At 38.9% G+C, this 27,104-nt stretch overlaps 1 protein-coding gene across 3 annotated transcripts in view; it reads right to left on the bottom strand.

The window, feature by feature from the left end:
• Positions 1–27,104, bottom strand: part of LOC133535896 (corticotropin-releasing factor receptor 1) — a 91,658-nt gene that overhangs the window by 10,835 nt on the left and 53,719 nt on the right. For all 3 annotated transcript variants that reach the window (XM_061875935.1, XM_061875936.1, XM_061875937.1), the window contains 5 exons: positions 18,479–18,585; positions 11,943–12,063; positions 11,204–11,357; positions 10,234–10,294; positions 9,954–10,026 (listed from right to left, as the gene is read on the bottom strand). In XM_061875935.1, coding sequence (XP_061731919.1) covers positions 9,954–10,026; positions 10,234–10,294; positions 11,204–11,357; positions 11,943–12,063; positions 18,479–18,585 — 516 coding nt within the window. The remainder of the gene's footprint in view (positions 1–9,953; positions 10,027–10,233; positions 10,295–11,203; positions 11,358–11,942; positions 12,064–18,478; positions 18,586–27,104) is intronic.

Below are 27,104 nucleotides of genomic sequence, written 5' to 3' on the forward strand. Positions count from 1 at the left end.
TATTGTTGACAATGTTGTTTTATTGTTGACAATGTTGTTTTATTGTTGACAATGTTGTTTTATTGTTGACAATGTTGTTTTATTGTTGACAATGTTGTTTTATTGTTGACAATGTTGTTTTATTGTTGACAATGTTGTTTTATTGTTGACAATGTTGTTGTATTGTTGACAATGTTGTTTTATTGTTGACAATGTTGTTTTATTGTTGACAATGTTGTTTTATTGTTGACAATGTTGTTTTATTGTTGACAATGTTGTTGTATTGTTGACAATGTTGTTTTATTGTTGACAATGTTGTTGTATTGTTGACAATGTTGTTTTATTGTTGACAATGTTGTTTTATTGTTGACAATGTTGTTTTATTGTTGACAATGTTGTTTTATTGTTGACAATGTTGTTTTATTGTTGACAATGTTGTTTTATTGTTGACAATGTTGTTTTATTGTTGACAATGTTGTTTTATTGTTGACAATGTTGTTTTATTGTTGACAATGTTGTTTTATTGTTGACAATGTTGTTTTATTGTTGACAATGTTGTTGTATTGTTGACAATGTTGTTTTATTGTTGACAATGTTGTTGTATTGTTGACAATGTTGTTTTATTGTTGACAATGTTGTTTTATTGTTGACAATGTTGTTTTATTGTTGACAATGTTGTTTTATTGTTGACAATGTTGTTTTATTGTTGACAATGTTGTTTTATTGTTGACAATGTGCTTTTATTGTTGACAATGTTGTTTTATTGTTGACAATGTTGTTTTATTGTTGACAATGTTGTTTTATTGTTGACAATGTTGTTTTATTGTTGACAATGTTGTTTTATTGTTGACAATGTTGTTGTATTGTTGACAATGTTGTTTTATTGTTGACAATGTTGTTGTATTGTTGACAATGTTGTTTTATTGTTGACAATGTTGTTTTATTGTTGACAATGTTGTTTTATTGTTGACAATGTTGTTTTATTGTTGACAATGTTGTTTTATTGTTGACAATGTTGTTGTATTGTTGACAATGTTGTTTTATTGTTGACAATGTTGTTGTATTGTTGACAATGTTGTTTTATTGTTGACAATGTTGTTTTATTGTTGACAATGTTGTTTTATTGTTGACAATGTTGTTTTATTGTTGACAATGTTGTTTTATTGTTGACAATGTTGTTTTATTGTTGACAATGTGCTTTTATTGTTGACAATGTTGTTTTATTGTTGACAATGTTGTTTTATTGTTGACAATGTTGTTTTATTGTTGACAATGTTGTTTTATTGTTGACAATGTTGTTTTATTGTTGACAATGTGCTTTTATTGTTGACAATGTTGTTGTATTGTTGACAATGTTGTTTTATTGTTGACAATGTTGTTTTATTGTTGACAATGTGGTTTTATTGTTGACAATGTTGTTTTATTGTTGACAATGTTGTTTTATTGTTGACAATGTTGTTGTATTGTTGACAATGTTGTTTTATTGTTGACAATGTTGTTTTATTGTTGACAATGTTGTTTTATTGTTGACAATGTTGTTTTATTGTTGACAATGTTGTTTTATTGTTGACAATGTTGTTTTATTGTTGACAATGTTGTTTTATTGTTGACAATGTTGTTGTATTGTTGACAATGTTGTTTTATTGTTGACAATGTTGTTTTATTGTTGACAATGTTGTTTTATTGTTGACAATGTTGTTTTATTGTTGACAATGTTGTTGTATTGTTGACAATGTTGTTTTATTGTTGACAATGTTGTTGTATTGTTGACAATGTTGTTTTATTGTTGACAATGTTGTTTTATTGTTGACAATGTTGTTTTATTGTTGACAATGTTGTTTTATTGTTGACAATGTTGTTTTATTGTTGACAATGTTGTTTTATTGTTGACAATGTTGTTTTATTGTTGACAATGTTGTTTTATTGTTGACAATGTTGTTTTATTGTTGACAATGTTGTTTTATTGTTGACAATGTTGTTTTATTGTTGACAATGTTGTTGTATTGTTGACAATGTTGTTTTATTGTTGACAATGTTGTTGTATTGTTGACAATGTTGTTTTATTGTTGACAATGTTGTTTTATTGTTGACAATGTTGTTTTATTGTTGACAATGTTGTTTTATTGTTGACAATGTTGTTTTATTGTTGACAATGTTGTTTTATTGTTGACAATGTGCTTTTATTGTTGACAATGTTGTTTTATTGTTGACAATGTTGTTTTATTGTTGACAATGTTGTTTTATTGTTGACAATGTTGTTTTATTGTTGACAATGTTGTTTTATTGTTGACAATGTTGTTGTATTGTTGACAATGTTGTTTTATTGTTGACAATGTTGTTGTATTGTTGACAATGTTGTTTTATTGTTGACAATGTTGTTTTATTGTTGACAATGTTGTTTTATTGTTGACAATGTTGTTTTATTGTTGACAATGTTGTTTTATTGTTGACAATGTTGTTGTATTGTTGACAATGTTGTTTTATTGTTGACAATGTTGTTTTATTGTTGACAATGTTGTTTTATTGTTGACAATGTTGTTGTATTGTTGACAATGTTGTTTTATTGTTGACAATGTTGTTGTATTGTTGACAATGTTGTTTTATTGTTGACAATGTTGTTTTATTGTTGACAATGTTGTTTTATTGTTGACAATGTTGTTGTATTGTAGACAATGTTGTTGTTGCTGATGTTCACTCATCACAGTCCTCTTATGTTTCATGTAACTTTTGAACCTGATGTAAAGCCGCTTGCCGTGTGTCATGTGTGTCATGTGTGTCATGTGTGTCATGTGTGTCATGTGTGTCATGTGTGTCATGTGTGTCATGTGTCATGTGTGTCATGTGTGTCATGTGTCATGTGTGTCATGTGTCATGTGTGTCATGTGTGTCATGTGTGTCATGTGTGTCATGTGTGTCATGTGTGTCATGTGTGTCATGTGTGTCATGTGTGTCATGTCTGTCATGTGTGTCATGTGTCATGTGTGTCATGTGTCATGTGTGTCATGTGTGTCATGTGTGTCATGTGTGTCATGTGTGTCATGTGTGTCATGTGTCATGTGTGTCATGTGTCATGTGTGTCATGTGTCATGTGTGTCATGTGTCATGTGTGTCATGTGTGTCATGTGTCATGTGTGTCATGTGTCATGTGTCATGTGTCATGTGTGTCATGTGTGTCATGTGTGTCATGTGTCATGTGTGTCATGTGTCATGTGTGTCATGTGTCATGTGTGTCATGTGTCATGTGTGTCATGTGTGTCATGTGTGTCATGTGTCATGTGTGTCATGTGTCATGTGTGTCATGTGTGTCATGTGTGTCATGTGTGTCATGTGTGTCATGTGTGTCATGTGTGTCATGTGTCATGTGTCATGTGTCATGTGTGTCATGTGTGTCATGTGTGTCATGTGTGTCATGTGTCATGTGTGTCATGTGTCATGTGTCATGTGTCATGTGTGTCATGTGTGTCATGTGTGTCATGTGTCATGTGTGTCATGTGTCATGTGTGTCATGTGTCATGTGTGTCATGTGTGTCATGTGTCATGTGTCATGTGTGTCATGTGTGTCATGTGTGTCATGTGTCATGTGTGTCATGTGTCATGTGTGTCATGTGTCATGTGTGTCATGTGTGTCATGTGTGTCATGTGTGTCATGTGTGTCATGTGTGTCATGTGTCATGTGTCATGTGTGTCATGTGTCATGTGTCATGTGTCATGTGTCATGTGTGTCATGTGTCATGTGTGTCATGTGTGTCATGTGTGTCATGTGTCATGTGTCATGTGTGTCATGTGTCATGTGTCATGTGTCATGTGTCATGTGTGTCATGTGTCATGTGTGTCATGTGTGTCTTATTAGCTCTGACACTGCAGCCGCCTTTTCTCCTTTGTTTACTGAGTACATGCAGAGTATATCACACTCTGCATGTACTCAACAATTACAGAGTATATCACACTCTGCATGTACTCAACAATTGCAGAGTATATCACACTCTGCATGTACTCAACAATTGCAGAGTATATCACACCCTGCATGTACTCAACAATTACAGAGTATATCACACTCTGCATGTACTCAACAATTACAGAGTATATCACACCCTGCATGTACTCAACAATTACAGAGTATATCACACTCTGCATGTACTCAACAATTGCAGAGTATATCACACCCTGCATGTACTCAACAATTGCAGAGTATATCACACCCTGCATGTACTCAACAATTGCAGAGTATATCACACTCTGCATGTACTCAACAATTGCAGAGTATATCACACCCTGCATGTACTCAACAATTGCAGAGTATATCACACCCTGCATGTACTCAACAATTGCAGAGTATATCACACTCTGCATGTACTCAACAATTGCAGAGTATATCACACCCTGCATGTACTCAACAATTGCAGAGTATATCACACTCTGCATGTACTCAACAATTACAGAGTATATCACACTCTGCATGTACTCAACAATTACAGAGTATATCACACCCTGCATGTACTCAACAATTGCAGAGTATATCACACCCTGCATGTACTCAACAATTACAGAGTATATCACACCCTGCGGAGCGCAAGTGGAAAGGGGATCACTTGGAAGTCTCCTATCAAATTTTAAAAGAAAACTGTCGAAATGATCAAAGTGTGGTTAAAGCTGAGAAAACCAAATATTTGTCAGACTTCATTTTAAATAGCATCAGTAAGCCACGTGTTCTTTTTAATACTATTAGTAATGTTCTTAAACCGAATCCAGCCACTTCACTGGAGATGACAAGTGAAACTTGTGAAAAATTTCTTTCCTTTTTTAATGATAAGGTTGCTTCTCGTTTTCATTAAGTTTTAATGTGGCCCCTCAGTGCTCGACTGTGTTCCGTCACTTTGAGCCTGTGTCCATGCCTGAACTTACAGGAATAGTCGGCAAGCTAAAACCCTCATCATGTCCCACAGACCCAGTCCCCCCTCGCTTTTTTAAAGAAATCTGGGACACTATTGATTGGTCTGTTAGGGACATCATCAACAGCAGCTTGATTTCTGGCTGTGTCCCCTCCTTTTGTAAAAGAGCTGTTGTTGAGCCTTTGATTAAAAAAACAGGTCTTGATCCGACAAGTTTGTCAAATTATCGGCCCATTTCCAAATTACCTTTTGTGTCAAAGATTTTGTAGAAATGTGTTCTGGCACAACTGCAGCCTTTTTTAGATGAAAATAGCACTTTGGATCCATTTCAGTGTGGATACAAAGCTTTGCACAGTCCTGAATCTGCACTTTTAAAGGTTTTTAATGACTTGCTTTTAATGTCTGATTGTGGCAGCTCTGCCATTTTAGTGCTTTTAGATCTTCCAGCTGCCTTTGACACAGTCCACCACACAATTCTTTTAGAGCGCCTGAGAGACTGTGTGGGTGTCAGGGGGACTGCGTCACAGTGGTTCAGATCTTACCTGTCTGAGAGGTCCTTCTCTGTCAGGCTGGGGGACGCCACCTCTTCTTCTACCCCGCTTTACTGTGGTGTCCCCCAGGAATCTATTTTAGGCCCCATCCTGTTCGCTCTTTATCTCCTCCCTCTTGGAGAGATTTGTAAGAAACATGGAGTGTTTTATCACTTTTATGCGGACGACTGCCAAATTTATATGCCAATTTCAAAAAGCCACGCCCCCTGACACCCCTTCCTAACTGTCTATGTGACGTCAAGGCTTGGTTAGCCCAGAATTTTTTAATAATGAATGAGGGAAAAACGGAAATTTTAGTTTTTGGTGGGGCCCTCACTGACTTGGGACTATTGCAAGATGATGTGCGTCCCAAAGTCACCAGCCTTGGCGTCACTATACACAGCCATTTTAAACTAGACAAACAAGTCAATGGCGTTTTAAAATCCTGTTTTTATCACCTTCGTCTTTTAGTAAAGGTTAAACCGTTTTTATCTTTGAACCTTTTTGAAGAAGTGGTGCATGCTTTTATTTGAAGTGGCCTGGACTACTGCAGTGCACTTTATGCTGGCATTAGCCTCAAAGCTCTCTCCCGGTTGCAGTTAGTCCAGAAGGCGGCAGCAGGACTTTGAACAGGGGCCAGGAAACACCAGCATAGAACCCCAATTCTTCAGAGTTTGCACTGGCTCCCTGCTCATTTTAGAATTGATTTGAAAACATTGCTGTTTGTTTTTAAATCTTTACATGGACTGGCACCTCAATATATCTCAGACCTCATCCAAATTTACATTCCTGCGTGCGCTCTGAGGTCCAAAAGCCAGCTCCAGCTCGTGGTGCCCAAGACCAGACTTCAGACCAGGGGAGACAGGACCTTCTCTGTGGTCGGCCCTAAGCTCTGGAACACTCTGCCCCTCCATCTTCAAACTGCTTCCACAGTGGACTCTTTTAAGTCTCGTCTTAAGACCCACTTTTATTCTTTGGCTTTTAACACTACGTGAGTTGTGTGGTCCTCTGTCCTCTGTGTTCTTTATACACTTTGATTTTTATTTTACTCTTTTAATTGATTTTACCCTTTAAAATAGTTTTTAATCATATTTGTTTTTATATTGTTTTTATTGGTTTTATTTTTATTCATTTTTTGTTTTTATTCAGTCATTGGTGGAGCATAATATATATATATATATATATATATATATATATATATATATATATATATATATATATATATATAAAATAAAATAGAAAAAAATAAATAAATAAAAATTATATATATATATATATATATATATATATATAATTTTTATTTATTTATTTTTTTCTATTTTATTTTTTTTACAATTGTTTTTAACATGGCTGTGCAGCACTTTGGAAACATTATTGTTGTTTAAATGTGCTATATAAATAAAGTGGATTGATTGATTGATTGATAAAAGATCCTATAATATCTTAAATCTTACTTAAAAATTCATTAAAGATGCTAAAATGTTGTCTTAAATCTTCCCAAGTGTTTCTAAATGGTTTAAAAATAACCTAAATGTTCCTAAAATATCTTAAAAAACCCCAAAACAATCGTAAATGTTCGTTACGCCATATATACCTATACTGTATATACCTTTATATACATATATACATACATATATACCTATACTGTATATACCTTTATATACATATATACATACATATATACCTATACTGTATATACCTTTATATACATATATACATACATATATACCTATACTGTATATACCTTTATATACATATATACATACATATATACCTATACTGTATATACCTTTATATACATATATACATACATATATACCTATACTGTATATACCTTTATATACATATATACATACATATATACCTATACTGTATATACCTTTATATACATATATACATACATATATACCTATACTGGCTCACCTGCACTGGCTTCCTGTGCACTTAAGATGTGACTTTAAGGTTTTACTACTTACGTATAAAATACTACACGGTCTAGCTCCATCCTATCTTGCCGATTGTATTGTACCATATGTCCCGGCAAGAAATCTGCCTTCAAAAGACTCCGGCTTATTAGTGATTCCCAAAGCCCAAAAAAAGTCTGCGGGCTATAGAGCGTTTTCCGTTCGGGCTCCAGTACTCTGGAATGCCCTCCCGGTAACAGTTCGAGATGCCACCTCAGTAGAAGCATTTAAGTCTCACCTTAAAACTCATCTGTATACTCTAGCCTTTAAATAGACCTCCTTTTTAGACCAGTTGATCTGCCGCTTCTTTTCTTTTTCTCCTATGTCCCCCCCTCCCTTGGGGAGGGAAGCCGGTCCGGTGGCCATGGATGATGGACCGCTCGTCCAGAGTCGGGACCCTGGATGGACCGCTCATCCAGAGTCAGGACCCAGGATGACCCAGGATGGACCGCTCGTCCAGAGTCGGGACCCAGGATGACCCAGGATGGACCGCTTGTCCAGAGTCAGGACCCAGGATGACCCAGGATGGACCGCTCGTCCAGAGTCGGGACCCAGGATGGACTGCTCGTCCAGAGTCGGGACCCAGGATGGACCGCTCGTCCAGAGTCGGGACCCAGGATGGACCGCTCGTCCAGAGTCGGGACCCAGGATGGACCGCTCGTCCAGAGTCGGGACCCAGGATGGACCGCTCGCCCAGAGTCGGGACCCAGGATGACCCAGGATGGACCGCTCGTCCAGAGTCGGGACCCAGGATGGACCGCTCGTCCAGAGTCGGGACCCAGGATGGACCGCTCGTCCAGAGTCGGGACCCAGGATGGACCGCTCGTCCAGAGTCGGGACCCAGGATGGACCGCTCGCCCAGAGTCGGGACCCAGGATGGACCGCTCGCCCAGAGTCGGGACCCAGGATGGACCGCTCGCCCAGAGTCGGGACCCAGGATGGACCGCTCGCCCAGAGTCGGGACCCAGGATGACCCAGGATGGACCGCTCGTCCAGAGTCGGGACCCAGGATGGACCGTTCGTCCAGAGTTAGGACCCAGGATGGACCGCTCGTCCAGAGTCGGGACCCAGGATGGACCGTTCGTCCAGAGTTAGGACCCAGGATGGACCGCTCGTCCAGAGTCGGGACCCAGGATGGACCGTTCGTCCAGAGTTAGGACCCAGGATGGACCGCTCGTCCAGAGTCAGGACCCAGGATGGACCGCTCGTCCAGAGTCAGGACCCAGGATGGACCGCTTGTCCAGAGTCGGGACCCAGGATGACCCAGGATGGACCGCTCGTCCAGAGTGGGGACCCAGGATGGACCGCTCGTCCAGAGTCAGGACCCAGGATGGACCGCTTGTCCAGAGTCGGGACCCAGGATGACCCAGGATGGACCGCTCGTCCAGAGTCAGGACCCAGGATGGACCGCTCGTCCAGAGTCAGGACCCAAGATGGACCGCTTGTCCAGAGTCGGGACCCAGGATGACCCAGGATGGACCGCTCGTCCAGAGTCGGGACCCAGGATGGACCGCTCGCCCAGAGTGGGGACCCAGGATGACCCAGGATGGACCGCTCGCCCAGAGTGGGGACCCAGGATGACCCAGGATGGACCGCTCGTCCACAGTCGGGACCCAGGATGGACCGCTCGCCCAGAGTGGGGACCCAGGATGACCCAGGATGGACCGCTCGTCCAGAGTCAGGACCCAGGATGGACCGCTCGTCCAGAGTCAGGACCCAGGATGGACCGCTCCCCTGTGTATCGGCTTGGGACATCTCTGCACTGCTGCTCCGCCTCCGCTTGGGATGGTTTCCTGTTGGCTCCACCTTGGACAGTACTCTCTCTGCTGTGTTGGATCCACTTTGGACTGGACTTTCACAGTATCATAATCAGTCCTCTCCAAGGTTACTCATAGTCATCATTGTCACTGTCACCGACGTCCCACTGGGGTGAGTTTTTCCTTGCCCTTATGTGGGCTCTACCGAGGATGTTGCTGTGGTTTGTGTTGTGGTTTGTGCAGCCCTTTGAGACACTAGTGATTTAGGGCTATATAAATAATTACTCAAATGTTGTTTTAGAAAAATAATTAAAGATATCCTACATGGTCCTAAATGTTCTTAAATAATTTTACAATAACTTAAACGTTCATAAAAGATCCTAAATAATCCCAAATAATCCTGAATGATCTTAAAATATCCATAAAGATCCTAAATGTTCCTAAAAGATCCCAAATCATCCTAAAATATCCTACATGGTCCTAAATGATTTTACAATAAGCTAAATGTTCATAAAATATGGGTTAGGGGTTCTAAAATATCCTGCATGATTATAAAAAATCCTAAATGTTCCTAAAAGATCCTATATTATCCTAAATGATCCCAAAATATCCTGAATGATGCTAACATGATCTTAAATGATCCCAAAAGATCCTACATGATCTTAAAACATCCTTAAAGATCCTAAATGTTCCTAAATGCTCCCAAAAGATCCTACATGATCCTAAATGATCCCAAATGATCCTACATGATTCTAAAAAATCCTACATGATCTTAAAAGATCCTAAATGTTCCTACATGCTCCCAAAAGATCCTACAGGGCCTGACTGACTCACCACCAGGACCAGGATCATGGGACCCTGGTAGATGTAGTCCGTGTAGACGCCGGCCCGCTTCCCAAACCAGCACCTGTCAGGGAGAGACTTGTCACCATGGCAACCGTGCCTCAACACAACAGCAGCACATGAGACAGGAAGTAGACGCTAAAAAGGAATGGATGGACCTCCAGAAGGTTCTTTGGGGCGGGGCTTACATAAGTCAACTACCACCTCCACCTGCCATGATGGCGCAGAGGGGGAGGAGCCTAGTGGTGGGCGTGGTCTTAGAGCAACTCACTTCTCGTTGTCGTAGTAGAACTTCCCGACGGCCCAGGCCACGATGATGGGGAAGGGGATACCTGCGGGGGAGGAGCAGCGGGTCACCGCACGCTAGAACTGAAGCACCTGGACCACCTGGACCACCTGACATACCGTGGGTGACGGCGCTAACGATGCTAGGCTAAGGAGCTATGCTAAGGAGTTAAGCTATGCTAGGCTAAAGTGCTAAGATATGCAAGGTTAAAAAGCTAAGCTATGCTAGGTTACAAAGCTAAGATATGCTAGGCTAACCACGACCCCAACCACGCCTGCGCCCCAACCCCGACCTCCCGAACTCGGAGGTCTCAAGGTTGGCAAGTATGGATTAACTACACTAAGGAGCTCAGCTAGACTAAACGATGCTAGGCTAAGAAGCTAAGCTAGGCTAAACTACACTAGGCTAAGAAGCTAAGCTAGACTAGACTATGCTAGGCTAAGAAGCTAAGCTAGGCTAAACTACACTAGGCTAAGAAGCTAAGCTAGACTAAACTACGCTAGGCTAAAAAGCTAAGCTAGACTAAACTATGCTAAACTAAGAAGCTAAGCTAGACTATGCTAAGCTAAGAAGCTAAGCTAGACTAGACTATGCTAGGCTAAAAAGCTAAGCTAGGCTAAACTACACTAGGCTAAGAAGTTAAGATAGGCTATACTATGCTAGGCTAAGAAGCTAAACTAAACTATGCTAAGCTAAGAAGCTAAGATAGGCTAAACTACACCAGGCTAAGAAGCTAAGATAGAGTAGACTATGCTAGGCTAAGAAGCTGAGCTAGAGTAGACTATGCTAGGCTAAGAAGTTAAGATAGAGTAGACTATGCTAGGCTAAGAAGTTAAGATAGAGTAGACTATGCTAGGCTAAGAAGCTAAGATAGAGTAGACAATGCTAGGCTAAGAAGCTAAGACCGTGCTAGTGTTAGCATGTGAGTGATGGTGGAGCATGGAGGTGCACGCACACCAGCCGATGCAGAAGAACATCCACTTGCGCAGCTTGTCAGTGGAGTAAGTCAGCACGATGGCCGTGTGAAGGTAGCAGCCTTCTCCAAACATCCAGAAGAAGTTGGTGGAGTGGAAGTAGTTGAAGGAAGCTGTCACCAGGCGACACCACGCCTTCAAAATAAAGCAGGAAGTCACACCTTGAGTGGGACTTTGTGCGTGTGTGTGTGTGTGTTTGTGTGTGTGTGTGTGTGTGTGTTATGTGTTTATGTGTGTGTGCACTTGTGTGTGTGTGTGTGTGTGTGTGTGTGTCTGTGCACTTGTGTGTGTGTGTGTGTGTGTGTGTGTGTGTGTGTGTGTGTGTGCTTGTGTGTGTGTGTGTGTGTGCGCTTGTGTGTGTGTGTGTCTGTGCACTTGTGTGTGTGTGTTTATGTGTGAGTGTGTGTGTGCGCTTGTGTGTGTGTGTGTGTGCGTATGTGTGTGTGTGTGTGTGTGTGTGTGTGTGTGTGTGTGTGTGTGTGTGTGTGTGTGCTTGTGTGCGTGTGTTTATGTGTTTATGTGTGTGTGTGTGTGTGTGCACTTGTGTGTGTGTGTTTATGTGTGAGTGTGTGTGTGCGCTTGTGTGTGTGTGTGTGCGTGTGTTTGTGTGTGTGTCTGTGCACTTGTGTGTGTGTGTTTATGTGTGAGTGTGTGTGTGTGTGTCTGTGTGAGTGTGTGTGTGCGCTTGTGTGTGTGTGTGTGTGTGTGTGTGACACGCACCACGTTGCTCTCGTGCACCTGGGGGTTGATGGTGATCTGCACCAGGAACCAGGTGGCGTTCCTGAGGATGAAGGCAGTGATGAGGTTCCAGTGGATGATGTTCCTCAGGCAGCGGATGCTCCTGCCAAGGAAGGAGGAGACTTGAAGGAAGGAGGAGACTAGAAGGAAGGAGGAGACTTGAAGGAAGGAGGAGACTTGAAGGAAGGAGGAGACTTGAAGGAAGGAGGAGACTAGAGGGAAGGAGGAGACTTGAAGGAAGGAGGAGACTTGAAGGAAGGAGGAGACTAGAAGGAAGGAGGAGACTAGAAGGAAGGAGGAGACTAGAAGGAAGGAGGAGACTAGAAGGAAGGAGGAGACTAGAAGGAAGGAGGAGACTAGAAGGAAGGAGGAGACTAGAAGGAAGGAGGAGACTTGAAGGAAGGAGGAGACTAGAAGGAAGGAGGAGACTTGAAGGAAGGAGGAGACTAGAAGGAAGGAGGAGACTAGAAGGAAGGAGGAGACTAGAAGGAAGGAGGAGACTAGAAGGAAGGAGGAGACTAGAAGGAAGGAGGAGACTAGAAGGAAGGAGGAGACTAGAAGGAAGGAGGAGACTTGAAGGAAGGAGGAGACTAGAAGGAAGGAGGAGACTAGAAGGAAGGAGGAGACTAGAAGGAAGGAGGAGACTAGAAGGAAGGAGGAGACTAGAAGGAAGGAGGAGACTAGAAGGAAGGAGGAGACTAGAAGGAAGGAGGAGACTAGAAGGAAGGAGGAGACTTGAAGGAAGGAGGAGACTAGAAGGAAGGAGGAGACTAGAAGGAAGGAGGAGACTAGAAGATGGTGACATGGAGAACGCTCGTTAGCGACCACCCGCTGTCGGCGTGACGAGCTCGTGGCCAGCAGGCGCCCGATGACCTTTTATTGCTCGTTAGCAGTGTGAAGATGACAGGTGGGCTCGTTAAGCAAGACAGTCGCCCGCAGCCACGCGGCCGCCTCATTCTCCCAGAAAAGCATCACTTTGTTGATGACATCACTTCCTGCTGCTGGACATGTTTTAATTAGAAGAAATATTAGCATAAATATCCCCCCCCCCTCCCCCCCCCCCCACGTCACATGATGTCCAACACCATGTGACTGTCTGCCAGGGGGAGGGGTCAAAGTAATAATATCATGTTTCATGTACTCTGTAAACACACATGTACATTTTACAGTAAAACACACACATGTAAAACAAAGATGTACATTTTACAGTAAAACACACACATGTAAAACAAAGATGTACATTTTACAGTAAAACACACACATGTAAAACAAAGATGTACATTTTACAGTAAAACACACACATGTAAAACAAAGATGTACATTTTACAGTAAAACACACACATGTAAAAACAGAGATGTACATTTTACAGTAAAACACACACATGTAAAACAAAGATGTACATTTTACAGTAAAACACACACATGTAAAACAAAGATGTACATTTTACAGTAAAACACACACATGTAAAAACAGAGATGTACATTTTACAGTAAAACACACACATGTAAAACAAAGATGTACATTTTACAGTAAAACACACACATGTAAAACAAAGATGTACATTTTACAGTAAAACACACACATGTAAAACAAAGATGTACATTTTACAGTAAAACACACACATGTAAAACAAAGATGTACATTTTACAGTAAAACACACACATGTAAAACAAAGATGTACATTTTACAGTAAAACACACACATGTAAAACAAAGATGTACATTTTACAGTAAAACACACACATGTAAAAACAGAGATGTACATTTTACAGTAAAACACACACATGTAAAACAAAGATGTACATTTTACAGTAAAACACACACATGTAAAAACAAAGATGTACATTTTACAGTAAAACACACACATATAAAAACAAAGATGTACATTTTACTGTAAAACACACACATGTAAAACAAAGATGTACATTTTACAGTAAAACACACACATGTAAAAACAAAGATGTACATTTTACAGTAAAACACACACATGTAAAACAAAGATGTACATTTTACAGTAAAACACACACATGTAAAAACAGAGATGTACATTTTACAGTAAAACACACACATGTAAAACAAAGATGTACATTTTACAGTAAAACACACACATGTAAAACAAAGATGTACATTTTACAGTAAAACACACACATGTAAAACAAAGATGTACATTTTACAGTAAAACACACACATGTAAAAACAAACATGTACATTTTACAGTAAAACACACACATGTAAAAACAGAGATGTACATTTTACAGTAAAACACACACATGTAAAAACAAAGATGTGATGACTCTGGCCGCCTCCCACAAATGCTAAACAAAGGGTGAGTTTCTCTCTTCTTGAAAAAAGAGGCCCCCTTGGTCCTGTTGGTATGTTGACCGTGGACTTGAAGTGACTCAGCAAAGATCAGGCTTCAGGTCTGGCTACTACCTTACCTTCTACTACTAATGTGGATCAAAGCAGGAACAGACAATCTTTTTCCAATCGTTGAAGTCTTTTCAAAATATTGTATGATGTTCCCAACGCTCCCACTGAAGAGGAAGTGATGTCATTGGATGCTGAACAGCCATTGGACCGAGTGGAGTGGAACTATTTGAAGTCCTGGGGAGATTTGGCTTTGGGAACACTTTTATTTCAGGGATGAAGGATGAAGTTCCCATATTAAACTCCTGAGGCCTTGGTCAGGACTAACAATATTCACTCCTTTAATTGTTCCACATGGCAGGGCTGCCCCAGGAGCCCAGGGCTTTGTGCACCAAGCCATGGACTCAGGGGGAAGCAATGAGCTATCCATGTGGTCCAGATGGGGTCCCAATGTGGTCCCAACCCAATGTGGCACCAATGTAGTCCCAATGTGGTCCCAATGTGGCACCAATGTGGCACCAATGTAGTCCCAATGTGGTCCAAATGTGGCACCAATGTAGTCCCAATGTGGTCCAAATGTGGTCCAAATGTGGCACCAATGTGGTCCAAATGTGGCACCAATGTAGTCCCAATGTGGTCCAAATGTGGCACCAATGTAGTCCCAATGTGGTCCAAATGTGGCACCAATGTAGTCCCAATGTGGTCCAAATGTGGCACCAATGTATTCCCAATGTGGTCCAAATGTGGCACCAATGTAGTCCCAATGTGGTCCAAATGTGGCACCAATGTAGTCCCAATGTGGTCCCAATGTGGTCCAAATGTGGCACCAATGTAGTCCCAATGTGGTCCAAATGTGGCACCAATGTAGTCCCAATGTGGTCCAAATGTGGCACCAATGTAGTCCCAATGTGGTCCAAATGTGGCACCAATGTAGTCCCAATGTGGTCCAAATGTGACACCAATGTAGTCCCAATGTGGTCCAAATGTGGCACCAATGTATTCCCAATGTGGTCCAAATGTGGCACCAATGTAGTCCCAATGTGGTCCAAATGTGGCACCAATGTAGTCCCAATGTGGTCCCAATGTGGTCCAAATGTGGCACCAATGTAGTCCCAATGTGGTCCAAATGTGGCACCAATGTAGTCCCAATGTGGTCCAAATGTGGCACCAATGTATTCCCAATGTGGTCCAAATGTGGCACCAATGTAGTCCCAATGTGGTCCAAATGTGGCACCAATGTAGTCCCAATGTGGTCCCAATGTGGTCCAAATGTGGCACCAATGTAGTCCCAATGTGGTCCAAATGTGGCACCAATGTAGTCCCAATGTGGTCCAAATGTGGCACCAATGTAGTCCCAATGTGGTCCAAATGTGGCACCAATGTAGTCCCAATGTGGTCCAAATGTGACACCAATGTAGTCCCAATGTGGTCCAAATGTGGCACCAATGTAGTCCCAATGTGGTCCAAATGTGGCACCAATGTAGTCCCAATGTGGTCCCAATGTGGTCCAAATGTGGCACCAATGTATTCCCAATGTGGTCCAAATGTGGCACCAATGTAGTCCCAATGTGGTCCCAATGTGGTCCAAATGTGGCACCAATGTAGTCCCAATGTGGTCCAAATGTGGCACCAATGTAGTCCCAATGTGGTCCAAATGTGGCACCAATGTAGTCCCAATGTGGTCCAAATGTGGCACCAATGTGGTCCAAATGTGGTCCAAATGTGGCACCAATGTGGTCCAAATGTGGTCCCAATGTGGCACCAATGTAGTCCCAATGTGGTCCAAATGTGGCACCAATGTAGTCCCAATGTGGTCCAAATGTGGCACCAATGTAGTCCCAATGTGGTCCAAATGTGACACCAATGTAGTCCCAATGTGGTCCAAATGTGGCACCAATGTAGTCCCAATGTGGTCCAAATGTGGCACCAATGTAGTCCCAATGTGGTCCCAATGTGGTCCAAATGTGGCACCAATGTAGTCCCAATGTGGTCCAAATGTGGCACCAATGTAGTCCCAATGTGGTCCAAATGTGGCACCAATGTAGTCCCAATGTGGTCCAAATGTGGCACCAATGTAGTCCCAATGTGGTCCAAATGTGACACCAATGTAGTCCCAATGTGGTCCAAATGTGGCACCAATGTAGTCCCAATGTGGTCCAAATGTGGCACCAATGTAGTCCCAATGTGGTCCCAATGTGGTCCAAATGTGGCACCAATGTATTCCCAATGTGGTCCAAATGTGGCACCAATGTAGTCCCAATGTGGTCCCAATGTGGTCCAAATGTGGCACCAATGTAGTCCCAATGTGGTCCAAATGTGGCACCAATGTAGTCCCAATGTGGTCCAAATGTGGCACCAATGTAGTCCCAATGTGGTCCAAATGTGGCACCAATGTGGTCCAAATGTGGTCCAAATGTGGCACCAATGTGGTCCAAATGTGGTCCCAATGTGGCACCAATGTAGTCCCAATGTGGTCCAAATGTGGCACCAATGTAGTCCCAATGTGGTCCAAATGTGGCACCAATGTAGTCCCAATGTGGTCCCAATGTGGTCCAAATGTGGCACCAATGTATTCCCAATGTGGTCCAAATGTGGCACCAATGTAGTCCCAATGTGGTCCCAATGTGGTCCAAATGTGGCACCAATGTAGTCCCAATGTGGTCCAAATGTGGCACCAATGTAGTCCCAATGTGGTCCAAATGTGGCACCAATGTAGTCCCAATGTGGTCCAAATGTGGCACCAATGTGGTCCAAATGTGGTCCAAATGTGGCACCAATGTGGTCCAAATGTGGTCCCAATGTGGCACCAATGTAGTCCCAATGTGGTCCAAATGTGGCACCAATGTAGTCCCAATGTGGTCCAAATGTGGCACCAATGTAGTCCCAATGTGGTCCCAATGTGGTCCAAATGTGGCACCAATGTATTCCCAATGTGGTCCAAATGTGGCACCAATGTAGTCCCAATGTGGTCCCAATGTGGTCCAAATGTGGCACCAATGTAGTCCCAATGTGGTCCAAATGTGGCACCAATGTAGTCCCAATGTGGTCCCAATGTGGTCCAAATGTGGCACCAATGTAGTCCCAATGTGGTCCAAATGTGGCACCAATGTAGTCCCAATGTGGTCCAAATGTGGCACCAATGTAGTCCCAATGTGGTCCCAATGTGGTCCAAATGTGGCACCAATGTATTCCCAATGTGGTCCAAATGTGGCACCAATGTAGTCCCAATGTGGTCCCAATGTGGTCCAAATGTGGCACCAATGTAGTCCCAATGTGGTCCAAATGTGGCACCAATGTAGTCCCAATGTGGTCCAAATGTGGCACCAATGTAGTCCCAATGTGGTCCAAATGTGGCACCAATGTAGTCCCAATGTGGTCCCAATGTGGTCCAAATGTGGCACCAATGTATTCCCAATGTGGTCCAAATGTGGCACCAATGTAGTCCCAATGTGGTCCCAATGTGGTCCAAATGTGGCACCAATGTAGTCCCAATGTGGTCCAAATGTGGCACCAATGTAGTCCCAATGTGGTCCCAATGTGGTCCAAATGTGGCACCAATGTAGTCCCAATGTGGTCCAAATGTGGCACCAATGTAGTCCCAATGTGGTCCAAATGTGGCACCAATGTAGTCCCAATGTGGTCCCAATGTGGTCCAAATGTGGCACCAATGTATTCCCAATGTGGTCCAAATGTGGCACCAATGTAGTCCCAATGTGGTCCCAATGTGGTCCAAATGTGGCACCAATGTAGTCCCAATGTGGTCCAAATGTGGCACCAATGTAGTCCCAATGTGGTCCCAATGTGGCACCAATGTAGTCCCAATGTGGTCCAAATGTGGCACCAATGTAGTCCCAATGTGGTCCAAATGTGGCACCAATGTGGTCCAAATGTGGTCCAAATGTGGCACCAATGTGGTCCAAATGTGGACTACAGCCACAATCTGTGGCGGGCCTACAGTTTGACTTCTGTGGCCCCGCCCCCTTCCCAAACACCACCTTTGCAACAAGCACATCATGTTTGACCCTTCCCGCTTTTCACACGCTCAGGGGCGTGTCTTGGAGCCTTGATGCCCCGCCCCCCCATGTGTTGAGATGGGTCACATTTGGACGACGACGTCGAGGATGAAGGTGATGATGATGAAGGTGACCCACCTGAGACACAGGAAGAGGAAGAAGGCGACGAGCAGCGCCAACATGGAGATGCAGTGACCCAGGAAGTTGATGATGACGGCGATCTGGTAGTGGAGCTTTCCTTTCTTCTGCAACATACGACAACACAGGCAGCCAATCAGCAGGGGGCATAACCTTAAAGCAGCCAATCAGGAGGGGACATAACCTTAAAGCAGCCAATCAGGAGGGGGCATAACCTTAAAGCAGCCAATCAGGAGGGGACATAACCTTAAAGCAGCCAATCAGGAGGGGACATAACCTTAAAGCAGCCAATCAGGAGGGGACATAACCTTAAAGCAGCCAATCAGGAGGGGACATAACCTTAAAGCAGCCAATCAGGAGGGGACATAACCTTAAAGCAGCCAATCAGGGGGGGACATAACCTTAAAGCAGCCAATCAGGAGGGGACATAACCTTAAAGCAGCTAATCAGGAGGGGACATAACCTTAAAGCAGCCAATCAGGAGGGGACATAACCTTAAAGCAGCCAATCAGGAGGGGACATAACCTTAAAGCAGCCAATCAGGAGGGGACATAACCTTAAAGTCCTACTGAAAGCCACTACTAGCCACCACACAGTCTGATAGTTTATATATCAATGATGAAATATTAACATTGCAACACATGCCAATATGGCCGCTTTAGTTTACTAAATTGCAATTTTAAATTTCCCGGGAGTTTCGTCATGAAAACGTTGTGTAATGATGACGTGTACACAAGACGTCACAGGTTTTTAGGAAGTATGAGCACTACGCACACACACACAGCTAAAAGTGGTCTGCTTTAACGGCATAATTACACAGTATTTTGGACATCTGTGTTGCTGAATCTTTTGCAATTTGTTCAATTAATATTGGAGAAGTCACAGTAGAAAGATGGAGTTGGGAAGCTTTAGCCTTTAGCCACACAAGACACACTGTGATTCTTTGTTTAAAATTCACGGAGGTGAAACTTTCCTATGGATCACAGCGAACATGGATCCCGACCACTTGTCAACCAGCAGGTTTCGGTGAGAAAATGGTGGTCAAAAAGTCGCTTCTTACCAGAGATCAGCTGAGCTTGTGTCGTCCATAAAGCTGCCGTCGACTCCCCTGAAACACTGCGCGTCAACAACCGGCCGTGGACACACCCCTCCGACTATCAGGTACTACTAAACTCACTAAAACACTAGCAACACAATAGAAAGATAAGGGATTTCCCAGAATTATCCTAGTAAATGTGTCTAAAAACATCTGAATCCGTCTCAATGCAATTGCGTTTTATTTATTTTTTAACTTGTTTGTGTTGGCCCTGCGATGAGGTGGCGACTTGTCCAGGGTGTACCCCACCTCCCGCCCGATTGTAGCTGAGATAGGCGCCGGTGCCCCCCGTGACCCCAAAAGGGAATAAGCGGTTGAAAATGGATGGATGGATGTTTTTTTCTAGTCCGTCACTATCAATATCCTCAAACACAAATCTTTCATCCTCACTCAAATTAATGGGTAAATTGTTGTTTTCTCAGTCCGAATAGCACTTTTTGTTGGAGGCTCCCATTATAAACAATGTGAATATGTGAGGAGCCCCCACACTTGTGATGTCATCGTCTGTGACTTCTGGTAGAGGCAGGGCTTATGTCCAGTTGCCAACTTTATCCTGGATGTTCTCTACTAAATCCTTTCAGCAAAAATATGTTGAAATGATGAAGTATGACACCTAGAATGGAGCTGCTAGCCACTTTAAAATAAGTAGGACTTCAAAGCAGCCAATCAGCAGGAGACATAACTTTAAAGCAGCCAATCAGGAGGGGACATCGTTGAATAGAATAGATCTTTTTTTCCATTGTACATTGTCCAAGGAAATTGCAAGCCAACTCATTTACTGCAAATGTATAATGAGACAAAAGAACATGGTAATAAGATAAATAGATACAAATACATAAAAACATAAGATACATTAATACAAGTAAAAGATAAATACCAAGCACCAGCTCCAAAGTTATCATACTCCCGTATAGTAAAGTAATGTTTAATCATTACCTTATAAATTCAAAGTTCTGACTCAATGTCAACAAGCTAAGAATAATAAATAATAATAATAATAATAATAACTGCTATAGCAGCCGCAACATTAATGCTGCCCCTAATAATAATAATAATAATAATAACTGCTATAGCAGCCGCAACATTAATGCTGCCACTAATAATAATAATAATAATAATAACTGCTATAGCAGCCGCAACATTAATACTGCCACTAATAATAATAATAATAATAATAACTGCTATAGCAGCCGCAACATTAATACTGCCACTAATAATAATAATAATAATAATAACTGCTATAGCAGCCGCAACATTAATACGGCCACTAATAATAATAATAATAATAATAACTGCTATAGCAGCCACAACATTAATGCTGCCCCTAATAATAATAATAATAATAATAACTGCTATAGCAGCTGCAACATTAATACTGCCACTAATAATAATAATAATAATAATAACTGCTATAGCAGCCGCAACATTAATGCTGCCACTAATAATAATAATAATAATAATAACTGCTATAGCAGCTGCAACATTAATGCTGCCACTAATAATAATAATAATAATAATAACTGCTATAGCAGCTGCAACATTAATGCTGCCACTAATAATAATAATAATAATAATAACTGCTATAGCAGCCACAACATTAATGCTGCCACTAATAATAATAATAATAATAATAACTGCTATAGCAGCTGCAACATTAATGCTGCCACTAATAATAATAATAATAATAATAACTGCTATAGCAGCCGCAACATTAATACTGCCACTAATAATAATAATAATAATAATAACTGCTATAGCAGCTGCAACATTAATGCTGCCACTAATAATAATAATAATAATAATAACTGCTATAGCAGCCACAACATTAATACTGCCACTAATAATAATAATAATAATAATAACTGCTATAGCAGCCACAACATTAATGCTGCCACTAATAATAATAATAATAATAATAACTGCTATAGCAGCTGCAACATTAATACTGCCACTAATAATAATAATAATAATAATAACTGCTATAGCAGCTGCAACATTAATGCTGCCACTAATAATAATAATAATAATAATAACTGCTATAGCAGCTGCAACATTAATGCTGCCACTAATAATAATAATAATAATAATAACTGCTATAGCAGCTGCAACATTAATGCTGCCACTAATAATAATAATAATAATAACTGCTATAGCAGCTGCAACATTAATGCTGCCACTAATAATAATAATAATAATAATAACTGCTATAGCAGCTGCAACATTAATGCTGCCACTAATAATAATAATAATAATAATAACTGCTATAGCAGCCGCAACATTAATACTGCCACTAATAATAATAATAATAATAATAACTGCTATAGCAGCTGCAACATTAATACTGCCACTAATAATAATAATAATAATAATAACTGCTATAGCAGCTGCAACATTAATACTGCCACTAATAATAATAATAATAATAATAACTGCTATAGCAGCCGCAACATTAATACTGCCACTAATAATAATAATAATAATAATAACTGCTATAGCAGCCGCAACATTAATACTGCCACTAATAATAATAATAATAATAATAACTGCTATAGCAGCCGCAACATTAATACTGCCACTAATAATAATAATAATAATAATAACTGCTATAGCAGCTGCAACATTAATACTGCCACTAATAATAATAATAATAATAATAACTGCTATAGCAGCCGCAACATTAATACTGCCACTAATAATAATAATAATAATAATAACTGCTATAGCAGCTGCAACATTAATACTGCCACTAATAATAATAATAATAATAATAACTGCTATAGCAGCCGCAACATTAATACTGCCACTAATAATAATAATAATAATAATAACTGCTATAGCAGCTGCAACATTAATACTGCCACTAATAATAATAATAATAATAATAACTGCTATAGCAGCCGCAACATTAATACTGCCACTAATAATAATAATAATAATAATAACTGCTATAGCAGCCGCAACATTAATACTGCCACTAATAATAATAATAATAATAACTGCTATAGCAGCCGCAACATTAATACGGCCACTAATAATAATAATAATAATAATAACTGCTATAGCAGCCGCAACATTAATACTGCCACTAATAATAATAATAATAACTGCTATAGCAGCTGCAACATTAATACTGCCACTAATAATAATAATAATAATAATAACTGCTATAGCAGCCGCAACATTAATACGGCCACTAATAATAATAATAATAATAATAACTGCTATAGCAGCCGCAACATTAATACTGCCACTAATAATAATAATAATAATAATAACTGCTATAGCAGCTGCAACATTAATACTGCCACTAATAATAATAATAATAATAATAACTGCTATAGCAGCTGCAACATTAATACTGCCACTAATAATAATAATAATAATAATAACTGCTATAGCAGCCGCAACATTAATACTGCCACTAATAATAATAATAATAATAATAACTGCTATAGCAGCTGCAACATTAATACTGCCACTAATAATAATAATAATAATAATAACTGCTATAGCAGCTGCAACATTAATACTGCCACTAATAATAATAATAATAATAATAACTGCTATAGCAGCCGCAACATTAATACTGCCACTAATAATAATAATAATAATAATAACTGCTATAGCAGCTGCAACATTAATACTGCCACTAATAATAATAATAATAATAATAACTGCTATAGCAGCCGCAACATTAATACTGCCACTAATAATAATAATAATAATAATAACTGCTATAGCAGCTGCAACATTAATACTGCCACTAATAATAATAATAATAATAATAACTGCTATAGCAGCCGCAACATTAATACTGCCACTAATAATAATAATAATAATAATAACTGCTATAGCAGCTGCAACATTAATACTGCCACTAATAATAATAATAATAATAATAACTGCTATAGCAGCCGCAACATTAATACTGCCACTAATAATAATAATAATAATAATAACTGCTATAGCAGCCGCAACATTAATACTGCCACTAATAATAATAATAATAATAATAACTGCTATAGCAGCTGCAACATTAATACTGCCACTAATAATAATAATAATAATAATAACTGCTATAGCAGCCGCAACATTAATACGGCCACTAATAATAATAATAATAATAATAACTGCTATAGCAGCCGCAACATTAATACTGCCACTAATAATAATAATAATAATAACTGCTATAGCAGCTGCAACATTAATACTGCCACTAATAATAATAATAATAATAATAACTGCTATAGCAGCTGCAACATTAATACTGCCACTAATAATAATAATAATAATAATAACTGCTATAGCAGCCGCAACATTAATACTGCCACTAATAATAATAATAATAATAATAACTGCTATAGCAGCCGCAACATTAATACGGCCACTAATAATAATAATAATAATAATAACTGCTATAGCAGCTGCAACATTAATACTGCCACTAATAATAATAATAATAATAATAACTGCTATAGCAGCTGCAACATTAATGCTGCCACTAATAATAATAATAATAATAATAACTGCTATAGCAGCTGCAACATTAATACTGCCACTAATAATAATAATAATAATAATAACTGCTATAGCAGCTGCAACATTAATGCTGCCACTAATAATAATAATAATAATAATAACTGCTATAGCAGCTGCAACATTAATGCTGCCACTAATAATAATAATAATAATAATAACTGCTATAGCAGCCGCAACATTAATACTGCCACTAATAATAATAATAATAATAATAACTGCTATAGCAGCTGCAACATTAATACTGCCACTAATAATAATAATAATAATAATAACTGCTATAGCAGCTGCAACATTAATACTGCCACTAAAAATAATAATAATAATAATAACTGCTATAGCAGCTGCAACATTAATACGGCCACTAATAATAATAATAATAATAATAACTGCTATAGCAGCTGCAACATTAATACTGCCACTAATAATAATAATAATAATAATAACTGCTATAGCAGCTGCAACATTAATACTGCCACTAATAATAATAATAATAATAATAACTGCTATAGCAGCTGCAACATTAATACTGCCACTAATAATAATAATAATAATAATAACTGCTATAGCAGCTGCAACATTAATACTGCCACTAATAATAATAATAATAATAATAACTGCTATAGCAGCCGCAACATTAATACTGCCACTAATAATAATAATAATAATAATAACTGCTATAGCAGCCGCAACATTAATACTGCCACTAATAATAATAATAATAATAATAACTGCTATAGCAGCCGCAACATTAATACGGCCACTAATAATAATAATAATAATAATAACTGCTATAGCAGCCGCAACATTAATACTGCCACTAATAATAATAATAACTGCTATAGCAGCTGCAACATTAATACTGCCACTAATAATAATAATAATAATAATAACTGCTATAGCAGCCGCAACATTAATACGGCCACTAATAATAATAATAATAATAATAACTGCTATAGCAGCCGCAACATTAATACTGCCACTAATAATAATAATAATAATAATAACTGCTATAGCAGCTGCAACATTAATACTGCCACTAATAATAATAATAATAATAATAACTGCTATAGCAGCTGCAACATTAATACTGCCACTAATAATAATAATAATAATAATAACTGCTATAGCAGCTGCAACATTAATACTGCCACTAATAATAATAATAATAATAATAACTGCTATAGCAGCTGCAACATTAATGCTGCCACTAATAATAATAATAATAATAATAACTGCTATAGCAGCTGCAACATTAATACTGCCACTAATAATAATAATAATAATAATAACTGCTATAGCAGCTGCAACATTAATACTGCCACTAATAATAATAATAATAATAATAACTGCTATAGCAGCCGCAACATTAATACTGCCACTAATAATAATAATAATAATAATAACTGCTATAGCAGCTGCAACATTAATACTGCCACTAAAAATAATAATAATAATAATAACTGCTATAGCAGCTGCAACATTAATACGGCCACTAATAATAATAATAATAATAATAACTGCTATAGCAGCTGCAACATTAATACTGCCACTAATAATAATAATAATAATAATAACTGCTATAGCAGCTGCAACATTAATACTGCCACTAATAATAATAATAATAATAATAACTGCTATAGCAGCCGCAACATTAATACTGCCACTAATAATAATAATAATAATAATAACTGCTATAGCAGCCGCAACATTAATACTGCCACTAATAATAATAATAATAATAATAACTGCTATAGCAGCTGCAACATTAATACTGCCACTAATAATAATAATAATAATAATAACTGCTATAGCAGCCGCAACATTAATACGGCCACTAATAATAATAATAATAATAATAACTGCTATAGCAGCCGCAACATTAATACTGCCACTAATAATAATAATAATAATAATAACTGCTATAGCAGCTGCAACATTAATACTGCCACTAATAATAATAATAATAATAATAACTGCTATAGCAGCTGCAACATTAATACTGCCACTAATAATAATAATAATAATAATAACTGCTATAGCAGCCGCAACATTAATACTGCCACTAATAATAATAATAATAATAATAACTGCTATAGCAGCTGCAACATTAATACTGCCACTAATAATAATAATAATAATAATAACTGCTATAGCAGCTGCAACATTAATACTGCCACTAATAATAATAATAATAATAATAACTGCTATAGCAGCCGCAACATTAATACTGCCACTAATAATAATAATAATAATAATAACTGCTATAGCAGCCGCAACATTAATACTGCCACTAATAATAATAATAATAATAATAACTGCTATAGCAGCCGCAACATTAATACTGCCACTAATAATAATAATAATAATAATAACTGCTATAGCAGCCGCAACATTAATGCTGCCACTAATAATAATAATAATAATAATAATAACTGCTATAGCAGCTGCAACATTAATACTGCCACTAATAATAATAATAATAATAATAACTGCTATAGCAGCCGCAACATTAATACTGCCACTAATAATAATAATAATAATAATAACTGCTATAGCAGCTGCAACATTAATACTGCCACTAATAATAATAATAATAATAATAACTGCTATAGCAGCTGCAACATTAATACTGCCACTAATAATAATAATAATAATAATAACTGCTATAGCAGCCGCAACATTAATGCTGCCACTAATAATAATAATAATAATAATAACTGCTATAGCAGCCGCAACATTAATACTGCCACTAATAATAATAATAATAATAATAACTGCTATAGCAGCCGCAACATTAATACTGCCACTAATAATAATAATAATAATAATAACTGCTATAGCAGCCGCAACATTAATACTGCCACTAATAATAATAATAATAATAATAACTGCTATAGCAGCCGCAACATTAATGCTGCCACTAATAATAATAATAATAATAATAATAACTGCTATAGCAGCTGCAACATTAATACTGCCACTAATAATAAT

Source organism: Nerophis ophidion, linkage group LG17, assembly GCF_033978795.1.
Source record: "Nerophis ophidion isolate RoL-2023_Sa linkage group LG17, RoL_Noph_v1.0, whole genome shotgun sequence".
Taxonomy (NCBI): domain Eukaryota; kingdom Metazoa; phylum Chordata; class Actinopteri; order Syngnathiformes; family Syngnathidae; genus Nerophis; species Nerophis ophidion.